This window comes from Spermophilus citellus (genome assembly GCF_964194105.1).
Source record: "Spermophilus citellus genome assembly, chromosome: 6".
NCBI classification, from domain to species: Eukaryota; Metazoa; Chordata; class Mammalia; order Rodentia; family Sciuridae; genus Spermophilus; species Spermophilus citellus.
In genome coordinates this window covers 83,134,183-83,154,100 of record NC_138187.1, presented here as the reverse complement: position 1 = coordinate 83,154,100, position 19,918 = coordinate 83,134,183, and the positions used below count along the sequence as shown (strand labels likewise).

Below are 19,918 nucleotides of genomic sequence, written 5' to 3'. Positions count from 1 at the left end.
TTATAAAGAAGATATAGGGGGTTGGGGCTGTAGTTCAGTGGCAGAGCGCTCGCCTAGCACGCATGAGCCACTGGGTTCAATCCTCACCACCACATAAAAATAATCAAATAAAATAAGGGCATTCTGTTCATCTACAACTACCAAAAAATTTTTTAAAAAGAAGATATAGTACCTGCAGTGTTGATTATCTCTATAAGCCTAATTCCAAAATATTTTGAGGTAGTTTAAATTTAAAATTTTGAGGATTTTTTTGCATGACTTAAAAGACAAATGTAAAATAGTAGAGGAGAATGGGACAGATGTTTATATAGCACTTGACTTCATCCCTTATTACTTATTGATAGTGGATAATTCTCTGAACTCATGTTATTTAGGTTATGAATTTGATGAAGTTATTAGTTATTTTCATAGGTTTTAGCTCATTTTTATTTTGCCCTTTGACTAAACTGTACATATCTAGTATATTATACTAATGTCTCCTTTTTTACAAATGAGAAAACTAATATTTGAAAATATTTAGGCTAGGCACGATGGCACATACCCGTAATCCCAGCAACTTGAGAAGCTAAGGCAGGAGAATTGCAAATTTGAGACCATCCACAGCAATTTAATAAGATCTTCTCTCAAAATAAAAAATAAAAAGGACTCAGTTGTAGAAAACCCCTGGGTTCAATCTCCAGTACCAAAGAAAGTAAGATTTAGTTATACAGTAGTAGTAAGTGGGAAACTGAATCTTGATTGCAAATACATTTCTGTCCACTAAATTTGTCCTCCAGATGTAATGAGTGTTATTTCTTCTGTCAAAATCACATGGCTAAATTTAAAAAAAATGTATACCTTTGACAAACAGAAGACTGTTAAAATATGAAATATATAGATGTAATATCCTTATTCTGCATTTCTCCTAGTCGTTCAAATAATCTATCAAAACTAGATAGGCACTGTGCTGGTCATTGAGTGGGTATAACAATGAGTAAATGAGGTCCTGGCCTCTGATAATTTGTAGTTTTGTGGTGAGGACAGGTATAAAGGAATAACATGAACAATCCTATAAAATAAATCAGCCAAGAAGGAGAAGTAACAAGTGCTAACTGGAATGAATCTGGAATGGTTCTAAGTAAAGACATAGTAATGGCCAACTTGGACCCAGAAAGAGAAGCAAGAACATCACTTGCTACAAGTTTGGTGAAAGGGGGCATTTCAGATAGATGGTAGCATATGCAAAGGCATATGCATGTGGAAGTATATTCCATCTTCAGACAATAGGGATTAAATGTGATATGTGACAATGAGAACTATGTACAGTGGGAAAAGAAGCTTGGCAGGTAGATGGGAAAGGATCAAGTGTCATTACAGGAATACTAGGATTTTACCTGTAAAAAACTGGGAGCTATCAGAAGTTCCAAAGTAGGCAATGTTATGATCATAACAGTTATGGAGAAATAATGCAGTAGCAATATACAGTATGCCCATGGCATTGATTAAATATAATTTCTTATATTACTGGGGAAAGGGCATTGAGCACTTCAGTCATATATCAGGTTCAGTGTTCAGTGAGTTTCAGGAATTCCATTGAGAGGATTTATGTATTAGAAAACAAAGTTGGGGGCTGGGGTTGTGGCTCAGTGGTAGACTAGTAGGCTTGGCTAGTATGTGTGAGGCACTAGATTCAATTCTCAGCACCACATATAAATAAATGAATGAAATAAAGGTTCATCAACATCTAAAAAAATATTTTTAAAAATTTGGATTAAATAGACTTTGAAATTCTCCTTCCAGTTTTAAAGTTCTAAGGCTTATCAGATCAAAAAGCTATAAACCTAAGAATTTCCTTGAGATTAAAGTAACGTTCACCTTTTTGGGGGGCAAAGAAAACATCTTTATATGTATGAAATCCTTTCATTCGTATATTCTAATCTTCAGTTAAAACATAATTGTCTTACATCTATTAGTTGAGGAACAAGCATTTTATAGAATTATTTAAATATATTAAAGGAATAGGTGCTATATAGATGATGCTACTTTACTGTGTTGGCTCATTGTTAGCTGCTTTACCATTACTTTTTTTTTTTTTGCTTTACCAAGTCTTTTTTTTTTTTCCTTGTGGTGCTGGGAATTGAACCCAGGGCCTTGTGCATGTAAGGCAAGCACTCTACCTATATCCCAAGCACTCTACCTATATCCCAGCCCACTTTACCAAGTCATATTAAGAAAACCCCTTACATGGGGTTGGGGATGTAGCTCAGTGATAAAGTGTTTTTAAAGCATGCTTAAGGCCCTATGTTTGATCCCCAATACTGCAAAGAAAAAGTAAAAAAAAAAAAAAATCCCTTAGGATGCCTATAATTCATACTCATAAGCACATAAATCTCAACATTACAATAAAGGTATAGTTTTAATTAAGTACACATTAAACTGAGTCACATTCTAACCTTATCATAGCATAACTGATATAGCATATGAATAATGCTCCTTGGGGCTGGGATTGTGGCTTAGTAGTAAAGTGCTTGCCTCCCACACATGAAGCCCTGGGTTTATTCCTCAGCACCACATTAAATAAATAAATAAACAAATAAATAATAAAGACATTGTGTCCATCTACAACTGAAAAAAAAAAATACTAAAAAAAAAATTATGCTCCTTTATCCAGAATTATTAGTAACTCAAAATGGATTCCCTTCTAATTGTAAGAATCCCTTATCTTGATTCTAACTTTACAAATGTTAAGGGGATTTTGTTTTGTATTATCTTTGTGAGCAGTACTGTGTAATAATTTATGAATCTATAATGAGAATCATGCCCCAACCACCTATAGGCATCCTTGTAGACTTGATAGTACTTACAAAGAAACAGTCCTGATATGCAGTACCTAATACGGTTATCTGTAAAGATTCAGGTTCAGTGAGGAATTAAGAAAGCTTTGACATAAGTTTCAATATTTACTTTTTCCTACAGGTCTTGAAACATTTGCCTCCAACCCAGGAGTTCCTGTGAAATGTCTAACTTCAAATCTGCTCCAGTCTAGGAAAAGACTGGCTACCTCTAGTGCCAGTAGTCAATCCCACACCTTTGTATCCAGTGTGGAATCAGAGTGTCACAGCAGTCCCAAATGGGAAAAGGATTGCCAGGTTAGGAGAACATTTATTTTACTCAAAACCAAATGTGTATATCAAATGAATGAGAAAGACACCATAGCTTTTCATATAAACCCTATAAGGAAATGAAATTGTTTCATGAATGACACTCAAGGTATTATCAAAAATTCTTCATTTGTTGCCAATTCTTTTGAAATATTTTATTTCTCATTTTGTTGGGAAACTGCTCTTGCTTAAAATATAGTAATTAAATAATTATAGTCGACTTATAGTAAATGCTTCTAGGAATCTAGATGGGCTTTTCTTTTTAATTCCCAACTATGATACACATACCAGCATATTGAGGTTTTTGTTTTGTGTATTTGCTTCTAATCTTTAGAACTCCAAATACCTCCTTCTATACTTTTTCCCACCAATTTCTCACTTTAAGGAATGGTAACTCTTTAGAAGTACCACAAAGGTATAGGGGTATGCCCTTAAAAGTATCTATTCTGAGGAGACTGCTCACCAAACGAGTGGATTTTGTTAAATTAATTTACTTAATCTATGTATTGTTTTTGCCTTTTAAAAAAGTTATTAAGCCAGGCATGGTGGCATACGACTGTAACCCCAGTGGCTCGGGATGCTGAGACAGGAGGATTGTGAGTTCAAATTTCAGCAATTTAGCAAGGCCTTAAGCAACTCAGTGAGACCTTGTCTCTAAATAAAATACAAAATAGGGCTGGGGATGTGGCTCTGTGGTCGAGTGTCCCTGAGTTCAATCCCCCGTTACCCCTTCCCATCAAAAGAAGGTTGTTAAAGCTAGAAACAGTAATAAATTTGGAAACAGCATTGTCTCCTTGTCATTCTCTGATTGGAGATGTCCCCGTCTCTCTCTAGAGAGTGCTCTCTGCTTCAGCCTCACTTTGCTTTTACTTTATTAAGTTTTTAAAGCTATAGTACTAAAAGAGATAGGAACTAAAATGTAAAAGTATAATAATGTCTTCAAAGAATGCTGATAAAATAATGTTAGATTAGAATAAACCTTCCATTTGATAAAATAAATAATTTGGATTATATTTATTTGCTTTTTATTCTCAGTAATTTTTTTCTCCTCTCTTTATAGGCTGTGCTATAAATAATAAATGCTATAGGAAAAACATATACAGCTTTCCTTTTTTTCCTCCCACTTCTGCATCCCTGAGGAACACAAAGGTTAGATTATAGTAGTGCTTCTCAAGTTGTGATCAGAGGAGTGATAATGGACCATAAGGAACTCTCTGATAACCTTGTACTGATCCCTAAATACATCTTTTTCTGTGCTTGTGAGATCATGAATTGTAATTCAGGAATTTCCTTTTTGGTTGTAACTAAATGATCCTCCTTATTAAGTAAGATAATAATAGTTATTAAAGTTTGATATTTGTACTTCAAAAATAGGCGATATAAGAGTTTACTGAGGAATCATTCTAATGGTTGTTTGGGGTTGTGGCTCAATAGTAGAGCACTTGCCTAGCACATGTGAGGCACTGGGTTCAATCCTTAGCACCACATATAAATAAATAAATAAAATTAAGGTATTGTGTCCATCTACAACTTAAATAAATAATTACTCTAATGGAGTAATCTTATAAAAATCCTTATCACTATGAATTATTTTGCAATATTACATACAAAGCTAAAGGATAATTGACTTATATTTCAGATTATGTTTCACTCAAAATAATGTGCATAAACTTATGCTCTATGTGCTTATATTTCTTTTTAATTCTCTGTGATTATTGTTCTTTTGTTTTAGTGAAAATAGGTAGCATTATATTTTATGGGTTATCTATCATACCTAGATGGCCAGAAGGTAGAGAGGCAGGAGGATCATGAGTTCAAAGCCACCCTCAGCAAAAGCGAGGTGCTAAGCAACGCAGTGAGACTCCATCTCTAAATAAAATATAAAATAGGGCTGGGGATGTGGCTCAGTGGTCGAGTGCCCCTGAGTTCAATCCCTGATAGCCTCCCACCCCCCCCCAAAAGAATCTCAGCTTTATAAAACTAAAAAAGTATTTCTCTTCTTCTCAGGAAAGTGATGAAGCATCGGGCTCTACAATGATGAGTTGGAATACAGTTGACAAGTTATGTGCAAAATCTGCAAATGCTGTTGAGACCAAAAGTTTCCATAAAAAGGATCTTGAGTTAGCCCTTTCTCCCATTCACAACCCCAGTGCCATTACTGCCACTGGAAGCTCTTGTGTAAACCTTGCTAAAAAATGCTTCTCTGGGGAAGTTTCTTGGGAAGCAAGAGAACTGGATGTAATTAATGTAAATATGGCTACTGACACAATTCAGTCTAGTTTCCATGAGTCAAAGCAGTGGAATGTAAATTCTAGTGATGTATCTGAAGAGCACCTTGGGAAAAGAAGTTTAAAAAGAAAAATTGAGTTGGTTGACTCTAGTCCTTGTCAGGAAATTATACAAAATAAAAAAAACTGTGGGGAGTATAACCATAGTATGATAAATTGTAACACAAATCAAAATTCAGGCTTAACAGCTGAAGTTCAGAAGTTGAAATTATCAGTGCACAGAAGTCAGCAAAATGATTGTGCTAATAAGGAAAACATTGTCGATTATTTTACTGATGAACAACAAACATCAGAAAAATTACCTATACCAACGATAGCAAAAAACCTTATGTGTGAACTAGAGGAAGATTGTGAAAAGACTAATAAGGACTACTTAAATTCTAATTTTCTATGCTCTGATGATGATAGAGGTCCCAAAAGTATTAATATGGACTCAGATTTGTCTTTTCCTGGAAGTTCTATCATGGAAAGTTCATTAGAAAGACAATCCTTAGATCCAGATAAAAGTTTCAAGGAATCCTCTTTTGAAGAATCAAATATTGAAGATCTACTTATTGTATCACCAAACTGCCAAGAAAATACCTTGCCAAAAGAAGATGAGAACCCTGTTATCCAAGATAATAACCAAAAAATATTAGCTCCTTCTTCAGATGTATTGAAGACCTTAACTCTTTATAAAAGAAATGCTGTAGTTTTTCGAAGTTTCAATAGTCATATTAATGCATCCAATAATTCAGAACCATCCAAGATGAGCATCACTTCTTTTGATGCAATGGATATTTCATGTGGTTATACTGGCTCAGATCCCATGGCTGTCACCCCTACTCATAAAGGAACACCCTATATGCCATATCAGGTACATTACAGCTTTTTAATAATTTGTTCTTTGAATTTTAGAAAAGTAAATTATTAAGAAAAACATTCACCTCTCAGGTAGAGTATAAGATATTAATTAACTGTATGGTTTCATTCTCCTTATCGAGAATCTATGAATTGTTGGAAGTTTTCTTGCAGAATGGTAAAACTGTAGTAATAATGTTTATTACTAACAATAGTAACTTTCATTTGTATAGCACAGTATACTTTTCTAAGCAAATATAATCACACATTTTTACTTGATCTCAGCAATACTATACAATACAAAATTAAAGTCTACTTTCTTTCTTGCTTTATTAATAGAGCTTTATGGTTATATGTAGTAGTTGGGTTAATCCTGACAAATTAAAATCTACTCTTAACCTAGTGTCTTCCAAGGACACATTTAGATGATCTCGTTATAGAAAAAAAGTTAAAATGTATATAATTAAAATAACAATCTAGGTGCTGTGGCTCATGCTTGTAATCTCAGCAGCTCAGGAGGCTGAGGCAAGAGGATCACAAGTTCAAGACCAGCCTCAGCAACTTAGCTAGGCCCTAAGCAACTCAGTGAGACTCTGTCTCTCAATGAAATATAAAAAAGGGCTGGGGAAGTGTCTCAGTGGTTAAATGCCCCTGGGTTCAATCCCTGGTAACAATAAATAAGTAAATAAAAATAACAACAAATTATGCTTATTTTCTAAACCTTACCTTTTAAACCAAAAGCTTTATATTTTTTCTTCCTTTGGAAGGACATCATAATATAAAAAGCAGGAACTCTGAATTTAGGTTATAAAACTAGAACTTACTTAGGACTTAGAAGTGCCTCAACCTCAGAGCCTATTTTTCCAACTGTGTGCAATACTGGCCCTCCAGGACTCAAAAGATTGTTAGACAATTTTCTTAAAACCTTTTAAATGCCATTAAGTACAGGAGGTTGTTTATATTTAGTTTATCACATTTGTCCTAATAATTCAATCATTTGTCAGCAACAACTTTTCTCAGTAAATCTTCCTAAGCTTTGTGTTTATCCATACTGTCAAAATTTTTTTTTCTTGCCAGGCACTATGGCACACACCTGTAATCCCAACATCTCAGGAGACTGAGGCAGGAGGATCAAGAGTTCAAAGCCAGCCTCAGCAATTTAGCGAGGCCCTAGCCAATTTAGCAAGACCCTATCTCAAAATTAAAAAGGGCTGAGAATATAGTTCAGTGATTAAGCGCCCCTAAATTCAATCCCTGGTACAAAAAAAAAAAAAAGAATTGTGCACCTTTTCATTGTTTCTTGTGTATCCAGATATTATCAAAATAATTGATGTTATCTAAGCTACTGAATTTCATTACATGTAAGGACTTTTTCATAATTACAACTAGTTGTGAACCCATTGAGTGTATCTTATATACCTACCAGTCCATGATCTAGCTTTTTTAAATTTTAGCAGTTTTGGTAAAAAGAATTAAGATTTATTTATTGTCTCTTAAAATCCTTTTGAATTAGCAGACCCCAAATCAGATCAAATCAGGAACTTCATACCGAACTCCAAAAAGTGTGAGAAGAGGGGCAGCCCCAATGGATGATGGGCGAATTCTAGGAACCCCAGACTACCTGGCACCTGAGCTGTTATTGAGCACAGCCCATGGTAAGACTTGTATGTCTTGGGTATTGAATCATGATCTATCACTACAGTTATCTTTTAAGGTAAAAATTGTTTTAAATTTGATACTTACCTTACTAACTTAAAGTAAAAGAAAATATACTCATGTATTTTTTTTTTTTTTTTAACAGTACTGGGGATTGAACTTCAGCATTCTATGCAAGTGTTCCGTCAATAAGCTTCATCCCCAGCCCTTTTTTATTTTGAGACAGGGTCTCAATAAATTGCGCACACTGGCCTCAAACTTACGATCCTCCTGCCTTAGCCTTCCAAGTAGTGAGAATTATAGGTTTATGCCATCACATTCAGCTTGAAATACTCTTTTCACCCATATATTATTGTAGGAAAAGAAAAAAGAAAAAGAAATGGTTGTTATTTTCTGAATATAGAAGACCAAATACTAAAGGACATGCAACTACTTGTCCTTTGCCCTTTTTGTTGAGGGGGGAGGGAGTACCAGGGATTGAACTCAGGAGCACTTGGCCACTAAGCCACATTCCCAGCCCTATTTTATATTTTATTTAGAGACAGAGTTTCACAGAGTTGCTTAGCACCTCACTTTTGCTGAGACTGGCTTTGAACTCATGATCCTTCTGTCTCAGCCTCCTGAGCCAATGGGATTACAGGTGTATACCACTGTGTCTGACTATCCTTTGCCTTCTTTGATTCAGTGTCATAATATAGAGAAGCCTCATCTCCCACCCCCTACATTATATTTGCTCTAAATGTTTCATGTCTGGTCTACAATGAGTATGACTATAATGTTGGGCATGAATTTCTGTTCAGTGTCCAGAATCCTCTTCCTGTTTAGACCTTATCCTCGCTCACAACTTCACAAGAATAGTCAAACCAGAACTGAACCATCCTTCAAAATGGTACATAATAATGAAAAGATATTTTCACCTGTCTTCTTTATTTTCTTTCCTTTCTTTCTTTAAAAAATATTCCTTTCCTACATTTTGAAATGAACTATATTCATTTACTAAAACTTCTGTAATAAAGTACCACAAATTTGGTGGCTCAAAACAACAAAAATTTATTGCCTGATAGTTCTGGAAGTTAGAAATCCAAATTCAAGGTGATGACAGGGCCATGTTTCTGCTGAAACCTTAGGGAATCCTTCCTTGCCTCTTACAAGCTTCTGGTGGTTTCTGAGCAATCTCTGGTCCTCCTGACATGGTAGCTGCATCATTACAGTTTTACCTCTGCAGATGGTTGTTTTCTCCCGGTGTCTCTATCATATGGCTGACTTCTTAGAAGGACAGCAGTCATATTAAATCAGGGTCCCACCCTATTTCAATCTATCCTTTTAACCTAATTAATTACAACTGATAAAGTCACATTTTGAGATCCTTACTAGGAGTTAGGACTAGGTTTTTTTGTTTTGTTTTATTTTGTGATACTGGAGATTGAACCCAGGGCCTTGGGCATGCCAGTCAGGTGCTCTACTCCCGAGCTACATCACCAGCCTGGGAGTTTGGACTTTAATATACTTTTTTTTTTTTTTTTTTTTTTTTTGCAGAAGTGACAGTTAGGTCCACAAGATGAATTTCTTCTTTAACATCTTGATGTTAATTACTTTCCTTTTATTTGGGCTTCTTTGGTTATCACCTGTTTCATCCTCCCCACTTGATGTCTCACACCATTTCTATTTTTATTTCTTTGCTTGTTTTTATCCCCAGCCTGAAAGTAAGTTTCTACTTTTGTCTTGACCTCACTGTGAAAAGTCTCAAAGGTTGCCTCTTTTCTTTGCCTGATTATTTTTGTTCTGGTAATGTGCTTGTTAGCTTGGCTATTTAACTGAAACTTTTCTTAACCATTACCACCGTCCTTACTGTCAAACCAATAGTTTCTTCTCAGTATCATTCCCCTTACCTCTATTACAATTGTCAAGTTTTTTCCCTTATGTCTGTCAAGTATAATTCCCTCAATATCCTTGAGGGATTGGTTTCATGATTCCCCAAGGACTACTAAAATTTGATAATGCTCAAGTCCCTTGTATAAAATGGCACAGTTAAAAATAAAAGGTGGTGGTGATGGGGAAATGGCACAATATTTGCATATAAACTATGTATATCCTCCTGTATACTTTAAACCACCTCTACATTACTTATAACATCTAATACAGTCTAAAGGCTATTTAATTAGTTGTTGTACTTATGGAATAATTATGAGACAAAAAAGAAGTCTGTACAAGTTCAGTACAGATGCAGGTTTTTTTTCAAGTATTTTCTACCTACAGCACTGAATACAGGACTGAGTAGTTATTCAAGATATTGCCCCATGCTTCTGTTCCCTTCCCACAGCCCTTAATCTCCTCACTCCAAAGGACTTTAATTGTTACCTCCATTTGGATGATCCCCAAATCTCTATCTCTAATCCTTTCCCTAGGCAGCAGACACACAGCCCAACTTGCCTAGTCAGCATTCTACTGATCTTTCAAGTGTTGTATGTAAAAACAGGACTTGTTATTCAGTTCACTCTCTGTTCCCTATTTGTTTCACCATCTCCATGGAGACAATCATCCCTACATTCAGGCATTAAATCTGTTTAATTAGATCTTTACAGAGCTTTTCGTCTCTGCTACTGTTCTAAGAACCTCATCTTTGTCTTTCATTATTTTAATGGCCTTCTATCTGATCTTCTCATTTTCATTCTATTGTCTGTAATCATTGCAACCAGATTTTTCTTCCTAAACTATGGTTCATTCTGTTTTTTGTTTTGTTTTGTTTTACTTTTTTTTGGAGGGAAAAACTATGATGGTTCCCTCTGATCTGCTAAACAAAATCCAAATTCCTGATCATGATGCTCAAGACTCTAAGCTCATCTCAAAGAATCTCTTTATATGCTTTATGCTTTCATTCCTTTTCTTAATGAAATACATTTAACGTCCAACTCTTCCTTATTTTGCACATGTATTTTGGTTTAGTTGACAATCATTATCCAGTCAAATTTCTTCTCATCTCATCATCAGTTCAAATGTTTTATCTTTATAAAGTATCCCTTGACCAACTACTAAGATTTATTTCTGTATCACCTTATTAGAAACTTGGGGACTGAGAATATAGTTCAGTGGTAGAGTACTCGCTTGGCATGTGTGAGGCCCTGGATTCAATCCCTCATACCATGGAAATAAAATTAAACCAAGCCAGGCACCATCATACATGCCTGTAATCCTAGCAACTTGGGATGCTGAGGCAGGAAGATTGCGAGTTCAAACCCAGCCTCTGCAACTTAGCAAGGCCCTAAGCAAGGTTCTCAGATGACTTCCATCATCTTGTCCCTCAAACAAGCTGAGTTTCTTGTAACTTTTGGGCACATTTGTGTTTCAGCTATTTTAACATTGCGTTAAAAATATCTATATTATCTCTTCTTGAGAAGGCCGGTTTCATCTTATATGTGGTACACTACCTTAAATATAGTGAGGGAATTAACTCACAATTTTAACAGAGTGTACCTAACTATTGTTTTCTTACATGCAGGGTTTCTGACTTCAGGTAAGTAAGCTTCTCTATAAAGTAATGTGGCAGAGCACATTAAACCATAGTCAAAGTGTAACTAGATCACATTGCATAATAAAATAATGTTTACTTTAAGCTCAATACAATACTGAACTGTCTCTGTGTTCTGAGCAGAAAGACATCCAGAAAGACGGTTGTTTGTGAAAAGAAATGTAGATAATGACATTTTTTTATAACTTAAAGGTATCAAAGAGTAAAGAGATAAGCTTTTTATGACAACAGAAGCAATAGTTTTGATGAACTTATTAAAATTGAATTTTCTACATTTTAAATTTCTGTACTATTAGAAAATAGAAAGATAACAATATCAATATATCCCTACAAATTATGAATGGGTTTTGAGTTAGAAAGCCAGTAGTGTAAAACAACCTTGTTCTTTTTCTCCAGCTAATAAAGTGTTGTAATTGCTAAGATTTATCTCAATATGTGGTCTTATTAGACTTTGACTTAAGTATATGGGTATCTGTGACATATCTGTGGAGAAATCATGAATGCTTTTAACACAAGTACAATTTCAGCTGAGCTGGGTATGGGTTCTAATGTCTAACTCAAGGTAAATAAAAATACATTTCTTCCTGATTTCTTCCAGCTTTCCTGTTATTTGGTTATATTATCTAATCCATTGGAATAATTCTTTCTCCATGCTGCTTAAAAGGTGTACTAACTGAGGTGGTCTGTATGTTTTTATAATGATTTCTATAGAAATAGAAACCTACAGACCATTAGCATCTTATAATCCTCAAAGGGAACAGGGGATTATGGAGTTTGCAGGTAAAAAGGTACTCTAATTTTTTCCACAATGCTTTCTTACTTCTTTTAAAATGGGATGGTGGTCGTTGCTTAAAACTACAATAATAAAGTTTGTGAAATTGTCTTTAAAGAAGTTGGGTGCAAGCCAGGCACAGTGGCACATGCCTATTATCCCCATGGCTCTAGAGGCTGAGGTAGGAGGGTCACAAGTTCAAGGCTAGCCTCAGAAACTTAGTGAGGCCTTCTGCAGCTCAGCAAGAAACTGTTTCAAAATTTAAAATGCTGGGATGTGGGTCAGAGGTTAAGAGCTCCTGGGTTCAGAGGAAAAGAGAGGAAGGAAGAGATGGAGGGGGAGGAAGGGGAAGGGCAAGAGAGAAAGAAAGGAAAGGAAGGAAGGGAAAAAAAGGGAAAAGAAAGAAGCCGGGTACAATGGTATATCTCTCTAATACCAGCTACTTGGGATGCTGAGGCGGGAGGGTCAAAAGTTCAAGACCAACCTCAACTTATTGAGACCTTGTCTCAAAAAGTGAAATAAAATAAAAGGTGCTAGGATGTAGCTTAGTGGCAAAGTGCCCCTGTGCTTTTAAATCCCCAGTACTAACGAAAAAAATAAATGTATAAAAGAATAATTTGGGGGCTGGGGATGTGGCTCAAGCGGTAGCGCGCTCGCCTGGCATGCGTGCGGCCCGGGTTCGATCCTCAGCACCACATACCAACAAAGATGTTGTGTCTGCCAAGAACTAAAAAATAAATATTAAAAATTCTCTCTCTCCTCTCTCACTCTCTCTTTAAAAAAAAAAAAAAAAAAAAAAAAAACCAAAAACATTTCTTTCAATGTCTGTGACACTGTTTAAAAAAAAAAAAAAAAAAAAAAAAAAAAGAATAATTTGTAGCAAACTTAGCTACAAATTCTTAATTTTAAAATTAACCATTTTTATCAAAAATTAATCTTTCTATAGAAAATACTATTCATAAACAGAAATAAAAGTATAAACCAATTTATATGGTCATGATTAACATAATCATTAAAAAAAATCTTTGTATAGCTGGGCATGGCACATGCCTATAATTCTGGGTACTAAGGAGACTGAAGCAGCAGGATTACTTAAGCACAGGAGTTCAATGGCCAGCCTGGGCAATATAGTGAGTCCCTTCTCAAAAATAAAAAACAACAACTTTGTATACAAATATTGTTTTCAATAAAGATGTTATTCAGATATCAGTTTTACCTATTTATTATCTCCTAATTTCTTCTTCAAGCCAGAATTTAAATATTTTGTTAAACTAATTTGTCTTAGGTTCTTAAAAAGAATAAAGCCACATTAAAACATTCTGTAATTAGGGCCTTCCCTCCTTATCAAGCCATCTTCCAAGTTGTATAAATGTTTCTATCTCATCTCTTCCTTTTGTGACACAGTGGAATACAGATAATCATCTAAATGTAATTATTCCTGACTCGAAATTAAGAAATAGCATGTCTTAGAGAATATTCTTTAGGTTAAATGCATCCTTTTGTTGTGTTTTAGGAATTAGAACATATAAAATACCCAGGATATCAGAAGTTATTAATAAATGAAAATAAATGGCATTACTGTTCCTTTAAATAGCTGTGCTAGTTGCCAGTCTAAATTACTTAGAAAATAAAGAGGAAATTACTTTCCTCTTTATTTTCTGTTTTTGGATTTTTGAACTGTATGAAGACAGTAGAAAACCTTAGCCAATGAAAGCCTTGATTATACTCAAATATCTCTACACTGATATTTCAGTTGATCAGATATTTATGGAAAAATACTTGCAAATTCAGCTATTTCTTCCTAAATTCCAGGTCCTGCAGTAGACTGGTGGGCACTTGGAGTTTGCTTGTTTGAATTTCTAACTGGAATTCCCCCTTTTAATGATGAGACACCACAACAAGTATTCCAGAATATTCTGAAAAGAGGTGATTCGTTTTCTCCTATTTTTCTCATTGAAAGATTAAGATAGATTCATTTATCTGTTAAGCAGCAATTAACAAGTTTATTTGTCTATTTATATTTATAGATATCCCTTGGCCAGAAGGTGATGAAAAGTTATCTGATAATGCTCAAAGTGCAGTAGAAATACTTTTAACTATTGATGATACAGAGAGAGCAGGAATGAAAGGTAAGGTTTTGTATTAATGAACTCTCTTATTGTTGGTTTGTTCCAGCTGGTGATTTTTAATGACAATATCAAGTTCTAGTACAATACTACAGATAATCTGACTGCTAAATGGTAAAAAGATGATTTCATTTATTTCTCTCCTCTAGGTATATGCATTAATATATTTGTCATAATCCATTAAAATTAAGTACAGTCAAGATAAAATATTCATACACTGAATTTTGTTACTCCCATAGAGGTACCTGAAGCAGTCTTATATGTTGGTATCACACCCTGATAAAAGTTAACTATCAACAAATACAGGAAATCTGTTTCATGAAAACTTCCTGTTTTATCATTTCTTAACTGCTTAACTTCTTTTTTTTTTTTTTTTTGAGATTTGATTGGCACTTATTTATTTTTTTATTGGTTGTTCAAAACATTACATAGTTCATCTGCTTAACTTCTAATAACATTTTTTCATTAGCAAATTTATCAGATTCCAGACAAACTTAGTACATTAAGAACCATTCAATGAGGGCTGGGGATGTGGCTCAAGCGGTATCGAGCTCGCCTGGCATGCTTGCAGCCCGGGTTCAATCCTCAGCACCACATACAAGCAAAGATGTTGTGTCCACTGAAAACTAAAAAAATAAGTATTGAAATTCTCTCTCTCTCTCTCTCTCTCTCTCTCTCTCTCTCTTAAAAAAGAACCATTCAATGGTTTTCTCACTGCAGAAGTATATTAAGTAATTTTAAAATTCTAGTAAATCTCATCAACAGCAGCCTTAAAGTAATTTTGTAGGTCTGGGAATTAGAGAGCTCATGCACAAAGCCCTAGGTTCTACCTAAGTACCTAAAAATAAATCCTGTTTGTGATAAGGTATTACCATATCTTTATGGTAATATAGAGACATATAAATATTATGTCCCAAATACATTTTTAATGAATTAGGGTATATTTAGGAAATCAGGCTTTAGAAATAATGTCATTTGCATCAGCTTCTAAGTGTTCCCTCTCATAAGATCAACACTGTGAATTTCATCTACTCTGGAGGCTGAAGCAGGAGGATCGCAGTTTGATGACAACCTGGATAATTTAGCAAGACCCTATCTCAGAATAAGAAAGGTTGAAGATATAGCTCAGTGTAGAACACCCCTGGGTTTGGTTCCAAGTGTTAAAAGAAGGAGGAAAACACACATACACACACACACAAAAAAAAAAAACAGTATGTTTATTGATTTAATTGAACCCATCAAGTGACTTCATAACTTCTAGCCCAGGGCTATACTAAGGATGAACTAGACTGAAGTCCCTTTCTTTATGGAACATTCTAGTAGAAAGACAGGTTGTAGGCAAACAGCCATAACATAACATGATGCATGGGTGAGTACTAGGAAGAAAAATAAAGCAAAGTGAGAGGATACAAAGTGATGGCAAGAGATGTTTTTAGATATGGTGATTGGAAATACCTCTATGAAGAGTGAGATTTGATCAGAAACCTGTAAGAAGTGAAAGAGTGGTCATTTGAAAACTCAGCTTCAGCTTTCTTAAGAAGCCTAGGACTTCATTTAAGTTGCTTGAAATACATGAACACCCACAAATTTGAATTCTAGCAGTGTACATTGGGTTTGGACACATTGGATCCTCACAGTGTTACTTCAGAATAGATGTGGGTATCTTAACACAACATATTGGTTAGATTGCTATTATAAAGCATGGTATCATTCAGGAGGCAGCAGATAGGATCTTTTTTTTTTTTAAGGCTAACTCCTATTGATAACATTATATGCATTGCCTTATGGTTATGTGTTAATCAATCTCAAGCTGAATGAAGACTTTATTACTACTAGGACTCTAAACAATCATCTACCTTGTTACACTAGTGGTGCAGAAAGTATTACATCAGCATGGAGCACATTCAAGGCCAAAATAATTGCCAACTTCAAGGAGAAAGAAAATTAAGATGAATTTATCTAAAATTCAATATTCTTTCTTGTCACACCCACGGAAATTACAGTTTCAGTCTATTGTGATATTCTAATGGGCTATGATATGGTGCATTGGAATGATTTTCAAATATTTTGCTAGAAGATACATTTAATGAAGCAGAAAATTGATAGTAGTAACTCTTAATCTCAGGATATAGTGGGAAGCTTTGTGATCCTTTCATTTAAACTTAATTCACAAAGGAATTCTAATTTAGTTTAAGGGTTGAAGTAACTTTTTTTAAAAGAATATTTTTCCGTTATAGATGGACACAATATCTTTATTATTTTTTTTTTAATGTGGTGCTGAGGATCGAACCCAGTGCCTCATGCACGTATTCTACCTCTAAGCCACAACCCCAGCCCTGAAGTAACTTTTTTTAAAACTGAAGAATATCCATCCTCTGCTTCACTCTGTAAACTGTTTGTTGAAGAAAAAATTTCTGTGGTGTCATTAGTAAGAACATTTTTCTTTTATCCCCACTTAGTTTTAACAACTTATATTATTTTCTGAAGAAGAGTTTCTCTGCTTTATCCAGATAATTGTGGGGCCTGTCCTGTTGACTGTAGAATATTTAACAGAATCACTGGCCTCTACTTGGTAGATGCTCCCACATTTGTGACCACCAAAAATGTCTCCAAACATTGCCAAATGTCCTTTAAGGGTAAAATAACCCCATAACCACCATTCTGAAAAGTTATCCATGCTCAGTTATTTTGAACATTAAGAGACAAATTCTTTGTATGTAAACTATTGTTACTATTTTATTCCTTTTCCTATTAGTCTTTTAGTGTAGAGAAAAATCAACTGGTAGACATTGATCTCCCAACTCCTCACCCCTAAATAGACCCATAATTCTTTCCTGTCTATGTAGTCCTCTTCCAATATTTTACTTAAGTTGGGTTACTTTTTGTGTTGGTTTAACAACTTACTGCCTTAATTTCTTGTTTGTTAACATCTCTATTGTTGGTTTAAGGATTGAAAGGTTCAGGCTAGGAATGTAGCCTAGTGGTAGAGAGCTTGCTTAATATGTGCAAGGACCCCAGTTCAATCCACAGCAATGACACACACACAAAAAAGAAGAGTTTAGAAAAGGGGGGGTTATTTCTACCAACTAAATATCACCATGTGGTCAAATAAATGAACATACTTTTATTTTAGTAGGCAGAAAGAAATAGGAAGGATGAATAAGGTATCAATATATATGTTAAAATCACCATGAAGAAGGATGGAGCATAGGGAAGAAAGCAAGGGAGTGAAGGATGAGCTTCATGCTCAAGTTATCTGGGGCAATAGATAGTGCTAAAGATTTTAGTGATATAAATAAGTAGTTAGGCCTTGTAATGAGAACTGAAGCATTAATCATGTGATGTCAGCTTTATGGAAGTTGTATTTGGGAGCCAGAAGTAGGCCAAACTCTCTTCCCTCAAGTCAGGGATTATGTAAGATGCAGGCAGCAAGAAAAATAAGCTTCATTTGCTCATTTGGCAAATCTAAACCAGGAACCTATTATATGCCAAGTAATAGACAAAATCAAATGGTATTTGACCTTAACAGGGAGACAGACATTTGTAGAATTGGCATAGTAAATTCAGGCAAGATACATATTAGACATCCCCTTTTTAATTCCAAAAAGCAGTACTTACTTAGGCAATTGTGTCATAATATTGTTTTGTTTCATATTTTTCCTAAGAACTGAAACGTCATCCTCTCTTCAGTGATGTAGACTGGGAAAATCTGCAACATCAAACTATGCCTTTCATACCTCAACCAGATAATGAAACAGATACTTCCTATTTTGAAGCCAGGAATAATGCTCAGCATCTGACTGTATCTGGATTTAGTCTATAGCACGTAAATGTTTCCTCTATTTAAAACTTGTATTATAGAATAAGCTTCATAATTATATACTCTTTAATACTAAACTGATAAAAGAGGGATCAAAATAATTATTCTACCTGGGTTGATGAGCTTTTAATGTATGTGACAGCTTTCACAGAGTTAAAAAGATATAAGAAATGTAATTAGTAATATCTCAACTTGAGAACTGTATATAAATCTTCAAATCTTTTTAAATCTTATTTATTTTATTTTCTGCACTTTATGAAAAGTAAAGCATCAATAAAATTAGAATGGCACTACCACTATAATACATAGAGATAGTTAGCCACAGGCTTGATTTTTTCTTTGTGTTGATTGTAGTCCACCATTCAATGTGGTAACAACAAAAAAAGTATGGTTTCATTTAAATGTAATTTACTTGCCCATGTTCCGGTGACTTTGGAGTGTGAGGTTGGTGGATCGGGAGTTGCAGGCCAGCCTCAGCAACTTAATGAGACCCTGTCTCAAAATAAGAAAATAAAAAGGGTAGGGATGTGGATCAGTGGTAAAGTGCCTCTGGGTTCAATCCCCAGAATGGAAAAACAAAAACAAACAACCCTGTGGTCTCATGGGCAATCATTTAAGGCATCATTTGTAACCTCGAAAATGTAGCTGGAAAATTTCTTCACTCATTAGTGTAACTCCTTTGGGAAACAAAGACTAAAAAAAAAAGGACTAGAGTTTTAGTTTACAAGTTACTAATGATACAGTTTTATTGCCTTGACTGCTTTTGGTGCTTGCCTCTAGGATATTTATTTATTTATTTTAATACTACTGGAAAGGTTAGGTGTGATATACTGTAAACAAAAAAATTTAAAATAGTAATACAATTTTGCTTAATAAATATAATTATAAAAGTAAATTATCTGTCAGCATCAACACACACTGTAAGCATTCAGCTCAGTCATATCTTAAATTCATTGAGGTTTTCAGCATACTTAACACCTAAAAGAGCAAAGGTCAAATATAAATGTAGCATAAGTCTTCTGCTAATAATCTTTTAAATACCCGTTTTCTTTTTGCACATTGGCTTTACTGTTTGTTTGCCCTGCTGTGATGTAGTTGACAAAGATACAAGTTGAAACAGTTACAGTGAAAGATATACCATTATAATCATTTCTAAGTAATTGAATTCACAGGCTAGAGGTTTTACTGAGCTTGTTTTAGTAATGACTACTTAGATTTAATGCTCCTCATAGTTACCCCTTGTAATAAAATGTTCAAAATACAGTTGTTTTAACTTCATTTAGTTTGAGTTATACATTTTTACCCTAGATGAGAGCATAGAATTAATTACCTGTCAACGTTTTATGGTATTGTCAAGTAGTGAAAAGAAAAAAGGCTGCAGAATCAAACGGATCAAACCATCACTCTGCCACATTAAGACACCTTAGGCAGATTATTTAGGAGCAGCTCTATGTTGGGGAGTATACTGATTACTTTGAAGAGTTGGAATGAGCAGAGCCAGATTAAGAAACAACCACTTTTGTGGCTTCCCAAGGAAGGTATCAAGGACTTGAAATGTTACTTAATTGGAGAAATGTAAAATTAGCTGATTTTCAACAGAAGACAAAGCCCTTGAGTAGGAAGTTACACGGTTTGTTGTTATAAACGTAGCTAGTCATCTGAGATGCTGCCACCAGGAAAGGCATGTTGTCATGGTATTTAGGGGGAATGTGTGATTTATCATCTAAATATATAACTGTCAAGGAGTTGT

The 19,918-nt window shown here is 34.7% G+C and overlaps 1 protein-coding gene across 6 annotated transcripts in view; it reads left to right on the top strand.

Annotated features, from left to right (window-relative positions):
• The window catches only part of MASTL (microtubule associated serine/threonine kinase like), a gene marked incomplete at its 3' end in the record, with an annotated part of 29,988 nt that extends 11,817 nt beyond the window's left edge, over window positions 1-18,171 (top strand). The window contains exons 7-12 of one of the 6 annotated variants that reach the window (XM_081300148.1): window positions 2,956-3,128; window positions 5,151-6,284; window positions 7,785-7,923; window positions 14,035-14,148; window positions 14,250-14,351; window positions 18,014-18,171. In XM_081300148.1, the coding sequence (XP_081156274.1) occupies window positions 2,956-3,128; window positions 5,151-6,284; window positions 7,785-7,923; window positions 14,035-14,148; window positions 14,250-14,351; window positions 18,014-18,171 (1,820 nt within the window). Of the gene's footprint in view, window positions 1-2,955; window positions 3,129-5,147; window positions 6,285-7,781; window positions 7,933-14,034; window positions 14,149-14,249; window positions 14,352-18,013 lie in introns of all 6 variants that reach the window. The other 5 variants (XM_081300145.1, XM_081300144.1, XM_081300147.1 and 2 more) reach the window with 5 other exon arrangements.
• Window positions 18,172-19,918: the final 1,747 nt, after the last annotated feature.